Source organism: Octodon degus, unplaced genomic scaffold, assembly GCF_000260255.1.
Source record: "Octodon degus isolate 3935 unplaced genomic scaffold, OctDeg1.0 scaffold00007, whole genome shotgun sequence".
In the NCBI taxonomy this organism is placed as follows: domain Eukaryota; kingdom Metazoa; phylum Chordata; class Mammalia; order Rodentia; family Octodontidae; genus Octodon; species Octodon degus.
Genome location: NW_004524583.1, coordinates 1,612,388 through 1,629,541, shown reverse-complemented (window position 1 = coordinate 1,629,541; position 17,154 = coordinate 1,612,388). Strand labels below are relative to the sequence as shown.

Sequence of the window (17,154 nt, the reverse complement as noted above, 5' to 3'; positions counted from 1 at the left end):
CAATTTGTGATAGCCAGATCTTGGAAACAACCAAGATGCCCATCACCTGAGGAATGGTTGAAAAAGATGTGGTATTTTTACACAATGGAGTATTACTCAGCTATAAAGAATGATAAACTTGAAGCCTTTATATTTAAGTGGATGCCACTTGAGAGTATACTCATAAGTGAAATAAATCAGCCCCACATGTATAAATATTGTATATTCTCCCTAGTGTAAGAACTCAAAAGAAGAAATACAAATAGGAAAGTATAATACCATTAGAAGAAAAGCAAGAATTTGAGGATTGGCCAATGAGGAGAGAGCAAGGAAGAAAGCTGGGAAACAGGACAGGGACAAAGCTATACTTTTATATGCACAAGATGGGCAAGGCAATGATCCTGCGAAACATCAGCAGGTTTTTGAAACTAGTAGTTAATTGGAAGGATTGTCACCCTGTCTAAGCTGTCAACCAAGCAAATGCACTGAAGATACCGTTGTGTGATAGAAGGGTCATGCATGGAATGCCTGTCATTCTGGTCTTCTAAATACGTACTTTTTGCCATGACATACCAATTATTACCATACAGTCTCACAAGTAAGTTTTTTTTTAATGGACAATAAATGAAAAAAAGACACAAGAAAAAAAAGTCACAGGACTGTCCTGCTACAATGCTGTATATGGTTAGATTTCTAAATTTCTGCATAAAATATGTAATTGTTTATTCATATTCTTTAAATATTTTTCATTCTTTAAATTTTTGTCTTCATACTCTGTAGGGACTTGATGTTTAACATATGAATACTTGATGGAAAATACTTGTTCCATGTTATGTGCAAGATGTTTGATACTCAGACAGATAGTGAAGTTAAACCCAACTGCATAATATATAGGGTAATAATAAGCTTCTCTTCTGGAGGGTTAACAACCTAAGTTTACAGAACAAAAATCAGAGAGATAGAAGGGCTGCAAGGACAGCCAACATTTTGTCCATAGCCCTTCAAGGTCAGTGAAGACTCAGGACATAGGAGATCCTACACTATAACATCATGTAACTCAGTTGTGCCCCAAATTTTCTGATCAAGAAGATTATGGGGCCACAGAGGAATGTAATCAATGACATAGAGTGTGCCTAAGAAAAGTCACCTAGAGACAAAACATTCTCTCAGGCTTTAACAGAGAGAAAATTGGGCAAAAAATGGCCGTAAGTTATCCACATTGCTGACACTGACAAAGGATCTACAAAGTGCAGTACAGGGTTACAGGATAAATCCTGCCATTATTTGACTGACCTTATCAGATACAAAAGTTGCATTTCTTGATACATAGGTCTTGCTTTATCTTGGTCTTAACCATCCAGCAGAAAAGTATAAAAACAAGGTATGTAAAGTCAAGTCATATTAATATACTGAGCTGTGAAAGGCTCAAATCAACGACTTCTGTGGATAGCCCACTACTATTGTGGACTGATGGACTGTGTTGGATTGTTTTGCTGAATTCATTCACCTATAGTATTTAGTTTTATTTTTTGTTTTTTGTTTTTTTGGCGGAACCGGGGTTCGAACTCAGGCCCTTGTGCTTAATAGCGAAGCACTTACTCTACTGAGCCATCTCCCTGGCCCCTAATTAGGATTTTTCTTTTTTTTTTGCTCTGAATGCCTTCAGGGCAGGTTTGGCTGACTTGAGTTGTGGGGATTGAACCACAGCAACCTGAACCTGACTGCTTTGTTGAAGCAGCCACTTAAAGAAGTGAGCTAAGGGCAGGCCCCCACCTATAGTATTTAGATGCCAATGGAATACCCATTTCTGACAGGACTAAACAAAAAAAGGCAAAATGAAAGACCATTTTGTATCTGTATATGCAGAATAGTTAGGATAGATATACAGCTACTTTTGCTTAATTCAATGAGAAGGAAGATTTGTACTGATAGTGTTTGGACATGATATTCTGTCTGCATCTTGTACTATGGATAACCACTAAGAAGATAACAATGTACAATGTATTAATTATTGCTACTGTCTTATTAATCAGTTTTGAAACTGTCTCATTGATATTTGTTTCTCAATAAAATAAAAAATTAATTAATTAAATTTCTAAAAAAGCAAGTTATAATATGGAAAACATAGTTGGCACACATATAATTGAAAAATGATCAAACAGTTCATTTCAAGATATATAAATCAATAACCAAAGTTGATAAAAAGCAATAGGAATGCCAAAAGATGTATCACAAATAAAAGTGTCTAGAAACATCTAAAAAACATATACCTCTCTAGTAAGCAATAAATGTAAATAAAGACTTGCATGTAGAAACTACTTAGCACATAACAAATTGGCAAAAAAAATTAAGAAGTCTGCTACTGCCACATGTATTATTAATGTAATTTCTTATAGGTTCCTGGTGGGATGACAAATTGGTTGGCATTATGTTTTAAAGTTGAACATGTGTATACCCTATAATGTAGCAATTCTATTCCTATGTGCACACTTCCTTCCCCAGTGGTATATGGATACAGAACATGTGAATACATGCATATACAGAGGATTGAACAAAAATATCAGACGACAATGTTAACGTAGCAAAATTACAAATAATCTAAATGCCTAGATTCAGGAGAATAAGTAAATAAGTTACAGTATGTGCATATGATAAAATTTTATAGAGGAATGAAAAATGACTGAATAGCCAGGGAGATGGCTCAGTGGAATAAGTGCTTCCCTCGAAAGCGCAAGGGCCTGAGTTCAATCCCCGGTTCCAGAAAAAAAAAAAAGACCAAATGGCAGCCATTCACAGCATAAATGAATCTTAATGACATTTTATTGAACCAAGAAAGTAAATACTAGATGACAACTATGATTTCCATTTTTAAATAAAATAAAAGTGAGTATACCTTAATATCATATAACCAACAAAATTTTTAAGCTATGTAAATAAATGAAGAACAACATTCAGGATAGAGATACAAAAGATGGAACAGGATAAAGACATGGATAGTGTTACTTATAGTGGCCCCAAATTTGTGTATGTTTAACTAGAAAAAGGGATTATGAAGGAAACATATAACTGATAATAACGTGATGTTTAATGGGCTAATATAATAACTCAATGAAAATTATAAATCCATGTAAAATGACAGCCATTTTTTTCTAAACTAGCCAAATTATGATATGGACAAAAGTATGAGCAGAATTTCACTAAACAAAATAACAGAAATTCCACAATGATTATTGCATTCAATAATATCATCTTTAAATTAGTTGTTTAGATTACCAGATATAAACATGAAAAACTGGTTTTAAAAGTTATAAGAAATTAGAAAGGAGAAGAAAAAAATGTTTTAAAGTATGAACTATAAAATTTGTATCAGGGCTGGCCAGATACCTCAGCAGACTAAAGCACCTGCTTAATCTGAGCACAGAGGCCGGGTTCGATCCTCAAAACCCCAGGGCACACTGAACTGGTGACTGAGACTGGGCATGGTGGCACACCTGTAATCTCAGTGCTTGGGAGGCTGAAAAGAGGAGAATCACTAAGAGCCCAATCTATGTAGTGAGACGCTGTAGGCCCTATAGACCTTGTCCTAAATACATTTTTTAAAAAATAGTACCAATCAGATAATTAACTATGAAAATACTGACGCTGAGGGAAGTACATACTTTTTAAGTGACTTGCACTTATGCTATACAGTATTAAGATAAAATTGAGTTGTTTGTAATAAACTATGCTAAAACTCTACTTGCATTAGTTTTGTCATCCTTTATCCTTGAGCCTGTATAGCGCATGGAATTTTCATGAGCTTTTCTTTTTTAACCTATAGGCTCAGTTGCTAAAACAGTTAGGGACCCAGCTAATGCTCAGTAGTAACAGTAGATGAATTAACAAAGAAACTAGTATGAGTTGATTGTCACATAGGAATTATGTAGCAATTGGGATAAATAAAAGTTTATTCAAGAACTGTATTATCGGGCTGGTGAGATGGCTCAGTGGTCTAAAGCACCTACTTGGAACAAGCTTGGCAAAGCACAGGGACAGCGGTTCATTCCCCCAGCACCACATGCCAGCCAGCCCTGCCCCCTGGTGGGCTGAGCTGGCTACACACACACACACACACACACACACACACACACACACACACACAAATAAGTAAATTTTTAAAAAAATTTTTAAAAAAGAACTGTATTATCTAGCTACAAAATATGAAACCTACAATTTGAAGAAGAGATTTGACTTGCTCCATGGATTCAAATGTCTCAGTCTTTGGCTGGCTGGCTCCTCATGATGGGTGAAGAGCATGGTGGTGCAGGGAGGAAGCAGAGCCCAGGGGAAGAGTGTCGGGAGAAGTACACCTTCCACAGGCACACAGCAGTGACCTGCCTTGTTAGCTGGGTCCCACGCCCTAACCATCCATTCAGATGTGAGCATCAGCACATTCAGCCTGTGGGGAGCCTAGTGCCCAGGTCCACACATTCTCCAGGAGACTCGGAATGCAGCCAAGTCAACAACTCAGATTAACTAACTGACCTCCAATGTTATAAGAAAATGCTGACCTCCTCATTAGATTTAAGCTATGGCCAATTAGCCCTTATTTTACTTTTCAGCATAATTCCAATGTCTGATATTTTAAAAATGTGTTCAGTTCCTATTGAAGTTATGCTAGAATGTAAGGCACAAAGCAATAGGAACCTAAGCCTCCTTATCTCTTGCTTAGGGCAGGGTCCTGTCACCTCTGACAGTGGCAAGCATGCAATCAGTGCTCAACAAGTAAGTATTTGTTGACTGACTGAAGCGATGAGTACAAATGGGCAGTGACAGAAGAAAACACACAGGCATACACAGAGTGAAAAGAAGTATTTTGTTTAATTGAAATTTTTAACTTATTCTCTAATTGAAATGAGTATTATAATATCATATGTGGCAGGGAGGCGGGTGGGATAGGAGGAGGAAGGCATCCTTGTGTCCTCTGCATCAGGTGAAGCGCTGAAGTCACCCAATGCCCTTTCTGCCCCAGAAATTGGGATGCTGAAAATATGTTGCTGGAACATCTTGCCTCATCACTTATGCAATACATGCTTGGTCATTTCACAGATACCTAATGGAATGAGCTACACATTACTTGTTCTTTTCCCATGGTATCATTTTATCATTTTTATCATAAAAATGGCTTTGGAAAGGGTGAAATCAGAGAGTCTGAAGCCAAACAAAGAACTTTTCCCTGGCAGTGTATAGGTACACTTTCTTATTTATGCAAGAATAAGAAGAGCTTGTTAACCAGTCTATAAACCTGGAGAAAATATCCCCTGCAGTTAGTTGCTTTATTTATGATCATTCACAAAAACACATTAGGATCCAACAAGTAGAAATTGATTGCTCACTCCAAAACCATTTCTGAAACATGTTTCTTCTTCTTAGCTTGGACTGTAATGCAGCATCCAGTACTGGATGATGCATTTGGCAAGATTCATGATGGGCTTTGGCACATTTTTTCTTTTCAGTGTGTTTATTTGAACAGATTTATGAAATGTTTAGAGACAAAAAAAATGATAATGGCTGCATTTCCAGCATTTCTGGGGCCTTTGCTGTATGTGAACATACTCGGTGGGATATTTTACTCTTGCATAAATTTCATGGAGCTCATATATGTTTAGATGCCACTACAGTGGTCTGAGTATATTGCATTTAACTACATTATGTTTTAATATAGTCTTTTATTATCATTTTGCTTATAAACTTGAACAGGATTCAAGAATATTTGAAATATGATGCTAATTCACCTTCAAACTTCCCTATGATTTGTACCAGAAATACATATTTTAACTACTTAAAAATGAGACTATGCAATCTAACCATCTTCATGCCACATATATGCTATTATATATAGTTAATATCTATACATCCTTCTACCCTAAAACTCAGGTGACAAAGTCATGAAGTAGAAAAACTTAGGGGGTTTTTTTAGTTGTTGTTTTTTTTCTTTTCTGATTTCCCTTGCCATCACTGTGCTCCAGTGAATGTGAAAGCTTCATTGAAACCAGTCAATATGCCTAAATCAGACAACAAGAGAATGTTGTGATCCTCTGGCCCTTCTGCTTCCAACCCATTTCATCACCCAAATCAGCAAGCTCAGGCTCACCATCAATGCGAATACCAAAGATACACTTATCTCACACACACACACACACACACACACACACACACACACCCCTTCACAGTGTTCCTTACTAACTTCAGAGAGGGACTTTATTATGTCCTTTGACCATGAATTCCTTATGCTTTCAAAACTTATATGCCCTTTCTCTTAAATCTTATCAATGTATCCATCTCTCACTCTATGTCCTGGATAGTTCTGTCCAGCTTCTTGATAGCTGAGCCCAATGATTTCATATCAACCCTTGTAATTTCCTTATTCAGAAGGATAGTTCAGAGGTTTGAGTGTCACTATCTTTTGATTGAGAGGAATATAAGGGCCTTATCCATACACTGGGAGACAATGCCAAGGATGGGCAGAGTAGCTAGCCCCAGTGTGTGCACCCTGGCAGCAAGAGTGGTGCTGCCACAGGACATATTCTCCTTGAAGAGGAAGTCAAAACAGAAGCCCAAGATCATGGAAAGCCATGCAGGCAGGCGCTGCATATCTGGACATTGTTGCCACCTCTGTCATTGCTCTGGGACAAAAGCAAGGACTTCAAGATGACTTTAAAAGACTGGACAAAAACTGATTCATCAGAAGTCTACAAATTTGTGAAAAAGATGCTCCGACTCAACAAGAGTTCTGTTCACCTCCAGAATCATGTGAATGTAACGGAAATCATCTGTAGTTTTATCAAAGTAACTGTCAAACTTCACAGAAATAAGGACTTTGATGACTCAAAGTAGATTTTCCTACAAATGGAAAAAGTCTCTAACATGACATAATGTCACTGACAACTATAAACTGGTCATAGATTAATGTCAAAGAGTTATTTCAGCTAAAGGAAAGATACTATGCTATGAAATTGATACTGTTTTCACCATAGATGAGAAGTAGCCTTCTCTGATGGATAAGCTTTACCAAGAACTAAATTTAAAGCAATTTTTACAGAGCTTATATTATGCTCAGAAAAGGATGTAACAATTTGCTTGAGAAGTTCCTGCAATGCAGTATCCCTGTGTTTCTATTTTGGGTGATATTGGTTTATCAGTAAAGGTGGTATTTACCATCCAAATGTCACCGTGATGTTCATTCATTGATTTTGATGAAAATGGATGTTCACAATATTTAAAGAAGGATTAACTCATATGTAACAAACTTGATGATTCCTTCAAGAACACAGACCATCTCAGACAACTAAAGGACAACCGCAACACAATTCTGCTGAAAGAGTCCAAAGGAGACATAAAAATGCCAAATGGAGTAGCCAGTACATCCTAAGGGTTAAATACCTAAGTGATAGGCGTGCATGAGCTCTCAGAAAAGTATTGTTTTATTGAAAAATCAATAGCTGGAGGAAACAAGTGACTTCTCCCCCACCTCCATCCTTTCTTTCTGGTACTAGAGATTAATCCTAGTGCCTTTGGCTGAGTTATATCCCCAGACCCTTTTCAATTTTTTTTTTCTTTGAAACAAAGACTCCAACTCACTAAGTTGCCCGGAATGGGCTCAGACTTGTGACCCTCTTACTTCAGCCACTTTTATCTCACAGAAGCTTCTATAAACAAGTTTTCTTCATGAAGAACTCTTCCTTGTGGGAGCATGAGATACAATTACTGTTCAACAATTCATCTTGTGGAAAACTCTGACTTATGTTTCTGGTCTTGAAGTTTCTCTTTTATAATGCTTAAGTATCTTCAAACTTGTTGGATCCATCAAATGTAAGCTCCTTTTTCTTCACCCCTCTCAGACTGTCACAATCCTCTCTAAAATTTTTTTTTCCTCTCTAAAATTTTTATCACATATGAATCAACAACTCTTAAAGACAAAAGTAAAAAAACAGCTTCCTACTTTTCAAATGGAGGTTTTGTATTTAACTATAATGTATGTAATACTGAGGAATTTTTCAATGCTGGAAAAGATTGTAGAAGTCTAAAAAGAATTTTTATGAAATGGTCAAATAATTGGCACAGATTTAATTATTCCTATTTTTACTATTTGAATGGATTGTGTTGATCATGATGACTTGAAATCATGTTTTGTCTAGTTGTTTTGCACAGAGAAAATCCATATTGTCCAAAGCCACTTTGTTAGGTGAAAAAAATAATGGTACCCATGTGCTACTAATTGTTACAAAATGCTCTTTGATGATTCACTGATAATAAAGTGAAATATATCTTGTTTTAAATGCCTATATCCCTAATAGGAGTTATACTTTTCAACCATTTTTAACCTTATCTTTTCGTAAACACATATTTTTAAGAGATGCTAAATAAAAGACATCAAGCTCTGAAAGTTAGACATTGGAAATACCAAATTTAACAAAACCCTTTAATTGTATCCAGAACTAATGGCCTTCTTCATTGTTTTTCCTTAATTCAGGCATAATGATGATTGTTTTATAATAAGTTATTGCTCTTTGTCAGTTAAATTCCTGGGTAGTGATTTCATCAAATAAAGTATCTATTTCATTATCATCTATAAACCTTGGTACTCTGTCTAGAAGAAAAATTAGTCAAGAGTACATATGCAGGGTAAGATAATTAAACTGAAGGAAAGAACATTTCCTTGACCTATTCATAATATGGTCAGAGGACAACAAATTGTCTTCTGAGAAATCCCTAAAACCATCAATTTATACCTCTTTGATCATTCATTTGTCGACTGTTGCAGCTGCTGTTGACATCTAGCTACAAACAAGAGTGTGGGGTAGATTAAAAGTATTATAAATATTTGTTTTGATTTTCTTCATTATTTTTGTCTTGACACATAAACACTTAACTGGGAACCTTATACACTCTACTGTTTTAAATAAGTGAGTATAACACATTTCTACTGATTGCAACCATGCACTGCTGTAGCATTTCACTTTACACTATGTTGGAGACCTGCTATCAAATGCAGGTGGTACGAAGACATGGATCTTTCTTTCCAGGAAAGGAGCAGGCAATAAACAAAATGAATGCAACTCTGTGTACTAACCAAGTTTGCTGTCATCTACTCAAGAGAAAAATTAGCTTCTGAAAGCCTTAAAGGTGCTCACTGAAGAGCTAATACGACCTGTCACTAAAGCAATCTACAACTCTCTACTGACACAGATGTGTCTACAGTCAGCTAGGCTACAAACACAAAATACTTTGTTCCCTGACGTGTGATCCACCAAGGTCTTCAAAGTCCCATTGGCGCCTTTTCCTGACTGTAGTCCACCCTAACACACCTGCACTTTCATTCATTCTCATTCCTTCTTGGTCATTCATGGATGTGAATGAGAACAGTGAGGATAAATTCTCCATGACTAGTGTTTGCTTTCTGATCCTTTTTCCAATTTCCAAATGACCATTTTAGTCCATTGGTGCAGACAAAACTAAACTAACAGATAAAGTAATTTATAAAGAAGAGAAAAAAATTTTTTCATAGCTCTGAAAGTCTAGATATCTGGATCTGGTTAAAGCCTCGCTGTGTCCACACATGGTCGAGGATAGACAGGCAAGGCTGAGCTCTACCTCTTTTATCTAGACCTTAATCTCATCCGTGAGAAGAGGAGCTCTTATGTCTGAGTCACCCCATAGATGTTCCACCTCTTAACACTGTGATGCTGGCAACTCCTGGGTTTTAAAGGTGAAAACTTCAAACCATAGTAATGACTATGAGCAAAACTTTCCCAGGTTAGAGACATCTGAACTGCTAGTAACCCTAACTTCTCACTTTTCTAGGATGAGCTAAGGTATACTGCTGGGCAGTTCAATATTATTGCTTTAAGTACTCATTAAAATACTTTCCCTCCCATAATTATTAGATGATGAAGACTACTACAAAGCAGCCCTGAGTAGGACTAAAACTAACCAATGTTTTTTGTGTCTACTTGTGAGTCTGTCCAATGTCTAGGCCACCTGCCTGGAGATAGGCAGCAGATTCATAATAAGTGGACCTCTTGAGACACTAATCCCTACTGAGACCTGTAATGGTGTGTGAAGCTGCAAAGCCTCAAAGGATAAGACAAGGTCACATCTAAGAATACCTAGATCCAACCTCAGCTAGATAAAGACTAGCCACAGGCATCTCACTCCTGAGTGGGTAAACTTAATACCTTACTTGGAGAAGTCCTTGAGTATTTCGCCCTTCTTGAGTACTCCCCTCCTTCCTTCTGATAACTAAATAAATACAGACCACCCAGAGAAGGTCTTGATCTTAGCCCAGAGAAAATCTGGCTTTGGCCTTCCTGGAGCCCTGAAATCATTCCATTTGACTCTTTCTGTTTAGCCTTGTTTGTGAAATTGTGGAACTGATAAGTCCACAATAACTAAGGGATATTATTAATCCAATAACTAGATCTAATAAGAATGGTGAAAAAGAGAAAATAGGTAACTAGTCCTCTAGATGATTAACTCTTCCAATGTATTCTACCCTTAGTGGTTTCATGGATACCCAGTGAATCATACAGCTCATCTACCTTGGGTACAGGCTCATCTCTTCATGGTGAGTACATGGGGAAGATTTAGGCACACAGAAGGTTGCGGTCTACTTTATTTTGGAAAGGGAAGAAAAACAAGAGCTGAAAAAGAACAACATGAGATAGATACTTAAAAGTGCATCTTGATGATGAAAACAACAATAAACAGAATCAAGATTTCTCCCAGTCAAAGAAAGTAGAAAAACCAAAGCCTTAAACTTTTTTATTTCAAAGGGAAATCTGCAAATAGCATTTTGTGGCCAGCTATAACCATGAAGAATGTCTTTGAATTTTTAATTTTTCCATTGGGAATGGAATAATTATTCAGCATGGATTTGTAAGGAATTTTTATTGACCTTATAAACACATTAGAATGGATAAAGTCAGCATTCTAAGCAGCTGAATTCTTGTTACCCTGAAAGAACACAGACAGGGCTTCCTCTCTCCATGACATCACTTATGGCAGTTTTCCATACCACTTAAATTTCTCATGTAGATTTTTAGCAGTTATTTTTTTCTTATTTGAAAATGTTCAGTTTTTCTTCTTTTCATTAGACCAGTAGGAAATTTCACTCATTTGGTAGCTATTAGACAAATCCTAGGACCCTAGCCTTGCTATAAATTGGTCCTTAGTAAGCTTTACATATAATGTTTTAGGGACAGTCAGGCCATACCTATTGAGCTTTGCTCAATAGTATGTGAAACTCAATCATGCCTTTATACACTTGATCAGACTGAGATGGCTACTCACTTCAATCCATAAATTTCCTTTTATATCCCTAGGTGACATCATCACCAGCACATTGGGAGGCTTTTCAGAAATCCTCACAACTGCTATGAGACTGAATAAAAATAATACAGTGTATATCACTGGTGAGTCATTTGCCACATTTTTGAATTTTATGTTTTGGTTACTCAATAAGTATTTGTTGAGGGGTCAGGGAGATAGCTCAATAGAATAAGTGCTTGCCTAACAAGCGCAAGGGCCTGAGCTCAATCCCCGGTTCCACAAAAAAAAAAAAAAAAAAAAAAAAAAAGTTGAATATTTTGCCAATTTTTGGGTACATAAATAACAATGGGCTCCTGAAGATTGTAATCTACTAGAGATAAGGCATAGCAAATAAATAATCATACAATTTGCCAGAAGCATTATGCTAAAATGTCACAATCTAACAAAAAGACCTAATTCTAACTGAGACAGAAAATGCTCTGAGAGTAGATATTTAAATTAAATCTTAAAAAAAAAACTAGCCAGGTGAAAACTAGCAAGAGGACTGGGAATGCTGCCCATGGGAGAGTATTTGCTTAGCATGCATGAGTCCTTGGATTCAATTCCTGGCACTGAGGAAAAAAAAAGAGCAAAAATCATTTCAAGTCTATGAAAATATAGCATAAGAGAAGAAAGAAATTGTTCAAACAAAGAGTACTTCTGTAATTCAACTAATAAAATGTTCTCTGTGCAAAATTTATGCCTTTATTTTATATCACAAGAGACCAAGGGATTCAGTAATGTTGGAACCATCTCAAGGTAGCTCAGATCTATAAATTCACTGGTGTAACTAACTCTCACTTCCAAGTTGTCTGTGGTGGGGGTGCTTCACTTGATTGGTGAAATCACCACATGGAGATCCACATGACCTTAATTAATTCAGATCACTAAAGCATCATCCTGCATATATCATGACAATTTAGCCTCAAATTAAGGTGCTTCCCATGTCTTTAAGAATACTGATGCCCTGAAGAAGTGCTTTGCTTAGCTTAGCTTAGCTTAGAAGTGCTTAGCAAGATTGGAGTCTACTTCTCCACTATGACATTCTGAGGTAAGGGTCTCAACTATATTTGGAATATAGTTTGTAGGCATTGATGTAATGCTTATTAAAACCCTTTGCACTGTGATTTCTCTAACCATGGAAGGCCAAATGGTAAAGCTCACCATCTTATGAGTGTACAGCCTAGTAAACTTTGATTTGAGCAGAACTCCCCTAATTCCTGAATTCACAATCTATACTCTGGTTTCTCTTCAGATCATATAAATCTTTCACCTTTTACTGAATTCACAATCTGTATGGCTTCTTTTGTGGTTAGCACGCTAGCAGTTTGCATTGTGGATTATCCAGCCACCTTATAGAAGATGCACCATGTGGTATAGACTATCTCAGCTTCCAGTGTACCCTCAGTGTCTCCTTTGACAGGGCTGAAGTAGGGTGAAAGATCTCAAATAGAAAGATCTCAAATCTTTGCATAGGCATTATATGAAAAGGAAAACCTTCAGCATTCATACTGTACTCTGACATGATAATATGTGGCTGAAATCCAAACTATGTAAGACAGGAAAGACTTAAAAACTAGTATTTTTAGATCCAAGTTTTCAGCCTCTAATTTTTTGAGACTTTTCTTCATGAAAATCAGTAATAATGGAGCAATATAACTATGAACAGTTTACTGTCTTGTTAAAACAATGAGAAAAGCCAACATAGATAATTTTTTATGTAAATGATCTGCTTAATGTGAATAGCCAAATATATACTATACCGTAATCCATAGGAATTTTCATTACAATGTTTCTAAAAATAACAAAATTTAGCATTAATTTAACCACTAATATTAAGAAATCAATTACATAAATTATAGTAGAATTGGGGAATTAACCAATCTCTAAAAATTAAAATAAATCTCTAAACATGGGTATGGGAAAGGTTTTAAATTTTTTTCAAGAAAAAAGGGTTAGATGCCTGGCAAAGGTAACATCATAAATTTGACATCTGGTACCAAAAAAGGGGGGTTGAAGGACAGAGTAATGTATGTCTACTTGTAACAAAAGGGATATATATTCATAATATACATATGTGCTTATATAGTCATAGAAAATTGTTGGCAAGATACATAATCAAGTTACTGTGTCTTGTGTAACAATTCATAAGTACATCTTCAAACTATGACCATAGACAATGAACACCTTCCTGACACTTTGGAAAGAAAGCATGCTTTGAGCATTAGGAACATATTTTGGTTTGGTTTTTACTTTGTGTTGTTCTAGGCATAATCCTGAGGCCATGGGTATAATTAAGTAAATGTACAACCACTCAGCCATGCACTCAACCCTAGAGAAATAATCTGTTCCTCTTTTCCAGATGCCAAAGTTTGACACTAAAGTTCACCTCTCTATATGCCCTTTTCAGATATTGCAGTCCAAAAGACCAAAGATGGAATGTCGTGGCCGGTAATGGTAGCAGCTCTGCTCGCCTTCTGTGTGGTACTATTTGGTCTTGGACTGAGAAAATGGTGTCAGTATCTAAGAGAAATGTGAGTACAGCGTGGAGATGTGTAGGAACTGATCTTTCTCCTTACAAAATATTTCCTCCACAAAAAAAAACATATTGCCACCATATAGTGTTCTTCTCATGTATTAATTAGCACAAAAGGCTCATTGCTCAGAGAAGCTATCCATTTCCAAACACTGACCCAATCCATACCAATGCACATCTCCTGCCTCAGCACCTCTCTTTGCGTTGGCTTCCTCAGACAGTAACGCTCATCAGATGGGACAAGTCATTGGGCATGAAATGGGAACTGAGCCTCACTTCACCTCAAAACTGAAACTGATTTTTCTTTTAATCTTCATTATTTTTCCATTTTCATGCATCTTTGAACTGCTCAGGTTCAGCTGGGCCCAGATGCTCAACTGTGAAATTGAGTGAGAAAGGTAATTTTAAGAGATTTCCAGCTGCTTTTTATCAGAGTGGGCTGTTACTGCCCTTTTCCTTTTTCCCTAAGGGGAAGAAATGTTGCTTGGGTTTCCCCATTTCTGTTTTATTGAAACATTTTCCAGAACTGTTTTCCACTTAGCAGTCTGAAGTGGCATTAAGGTTAAGCTTCTCTTTTCTGAATCAACTATTTTAGATGAGTCTGGATTCGGCCATAGTTACAGGAGACCCCATAAAATACAGAGCTGACCCTCCTTGTGCTGAGTATGGCTATCTGATGCCAAACTTGCCATGACAACATCCTCTTCTTTTTCCCACAAAGCATCCTTGAAGGCTCTGTAACCACATGCAGGTTCTGAATATCAAAGCCTTAGATACACGATAATTGATATCAAGCTAAAATTACTTAGAAAAACATAAAATTCTATATAAATATTAATTGATCACTGTGTGTCTGAGCTGCATAGTGAGACCCTGTACCAAATAAATAAATAGATAAATAAATAAATCATTTTTTTAAAGCCCAGAGAGATACCTCAGCAGACTAATCACCTGCTTTGGCAAGTGCAGGGACCAGGGTTCAATTCCCGATCACACATGCTGTGCCAGCCCTGCCCCCAGGATGTGCTGAGCCTGCAACCAAGTCTGGGCATGGTGGGGCATGCCTATAATCTCAGCACTGGGGACCCTGAAAACAGGAGGATCACTGCAAGTCCGACCTGCATAGTGAGACCCTGTACCAAATACATTAAAAATATATAGAGAGATAGATAGATACATAGATATATTAACACTGTGACTGTAGTGTTCAAATGGCTAGTAGGACTAACAAAGACAGAAGAAAGTCCACAAATGTTTTATGGTTAGTTAAAAATTCTAAGTTGGCTGAGATTTTCATTTTGGTCACGACACGAAGTTAAGAAATTCACTGTTTCTCTGAAAGAAGTACAAGATTCACACAATTGTATTGTCCTTTTGACATACTTTAAGCCTCTATTAAAACATCCAAAAACATGTAGTTAAGGATTAAGTGATTTTTTTAAATTACACAGAAAACAGAATTTTGAAAATATGAATTAACTTTTTTATTATCTATTTAAATGTCTATAATACATAGATTTCGACCTTCTTTTATGGCCTTCTCTGTCTCTCTAAGATGCTGTTGATCACTAGGGCAGCATGGACTGAGCCAGTAAACGTGCTGAAATATATATAGCTCTATTGTCTGCTATCAAAATAGCTGGAGCATTTGCACAGCTAAATCTTACACTAACCTGGATGACTGATGCAGGTCAGGCAGAAAGGAATGGTGCTAAATGGCACCTGGTACAGGGGCAACCTGCAGAACATTCATGACATGAGAGAGATTCTGACCCTACCCAGCCAATACCAATGAACTCAGATCCAGAAGAGCTCCACTTACAACCTCTGCCAAGTCCACAGACATATGAATGCCTGAGCATAACCTGAGAGTAGGGTGCCAGAGGGACTCGTTGAGGTATTTCAGTCTTAAGTCTCTGACTTTTAAGACTTTTGTCTTTGGAGGATTGTTTCAAGTCACATAAGAGAAAAACTTTATTTATTGATTAGGAGGCAGTTGTCATGCAGAGGATAGATAGCTTCTGGTTAAAAGACTGTGATTGATCATCTGACTCTCTTGAGTAAATTTCCTAAGACCTCTGAGCCTCAGTTTTATCTGTAGAATGACAACAATAATATCAAATTCTTAGATACATAATAAGTGATATTAAGCTAGAGTTATTTGGCAAAATATAAAATTCTATACCGTGGTTGTAGTGTTCAAATGGCTGATAGGACTAACAAGGACAGAAGGAAGCCCACAAAATTTCTTAGCTTCTGAGGAAAGGAAGAAGGTATATCTTGTTTGGCTTGGTGACCCATGCCTGTTATCCCTGCATTCTGGGAGGCTGAGCAGGAGTGTCATGAGTTGTAGCTCATCCTGGGCAACTGGCAGTTTTGCTAAAGCCTTGGGCTCAACCCCAATGCCGGTGAGAAAAAGTGCATCTTTTTTCATCAACCTGTCTTTTAATTTTACAAAATTCCATCTCACATTCTTAGCATTGAAAAAGCATTATTTTCTTTCTAGCATGGAAAGACCCCCACCTTTCAAGCCACCGCCACCTCCCATCGAGTATACATGCATTCACGAGCCCATGGGAAGTGACCTGCCTTGCCATGAGATGGAGACCCTACAGTCCTTGGAGATCTTAGCATGCAGCGGAGCTCTGCTGGAATCCTAATGAAAAGGTAGACACTGCACCTGGTAATGTCATCACCCTCCAGCCAAACCTGTGCTTCAGCTGACGTTCAGACCAGAATTGAATGACTAGTTTTCCAAGCAACTCCATTTTTCATCCACATTTGCCTGAAATTTAAATCAGAGTGAAAGGACATAGCAGTGCTCTCATTCTGCATGTAGGAATTATCTTGAGTATGTAAAAGGTGAACTTTAAGTTTCTGTCATTAAAAAATAATTGAAGTGTTTCCATTTTTTTGTTTTAATTCTCTGATTGAGGAGAAAACACTGATTTCAAACATGAGCTTAAGCCAGACTGTCTTCATTTGGATACATCCCAACATCCTAAACCATTTGCCAGAATCATAGCAATCTCAACTTTTGTGGCTTTGCCGAAGAAAATTAAAAGAAGAATATTGTGGTTTGGGGTTTTTGCAAGGGGAAGAATATAAAACAGAACACATTTTATAATGGTATTTTATAATGAATCACCCAAGAGTCATATGCAAGAAGTGCAGAAATTCAGTCCACACACATAAGCACTAAAGACTTCAGCTGAGGGCTTAAATCCTAGTATCTTGCATGAAGCCAGCTGGAAACTGAGAGTCCGTAACAATGCCTCCCCCAAGTCCAA

The 17,154-nt window shown here is 37.0% G+C and overlaps 1 protein-coding gene across 2 annotated transcripts in view; it reads left to right on the top strand.

The window, feature by feature from the left end:
* Window positions 1–16,734, top strand: part of Cd96 (CD96 molecule) — a 105,952-nt gene extending 89,218 nt beyond the window's left edge. For both annotated transcript variants that reach the window (XM_023701899.1, XM_004624882.2), the window contains exons 11-14: window positions 10,520–10,585; window positions 11,343–11,432; window positions 13,739–13,862; window positions 16,371–16,734. In XM_023701899.1, the coding sequence (XP_023557667.1) occupies window positions 10,520–10,585; window positions 11,343–11,432; window positions 13,739–13,862; window positions 16,371–16,524 (434 nt within the window). In that variant the 3' untranslated portion in view covers window positions 16,525–16,734. The remainder of the gene's footprint in view (window positions 1–10,519; window positions 10,586–11,342; window positions 11,433–13,738; window positions 13,863–16,370) is intronic.
* The last annotated feature ends 420 nt before the right edge of the window (window positions 16,735–17,154 follow it).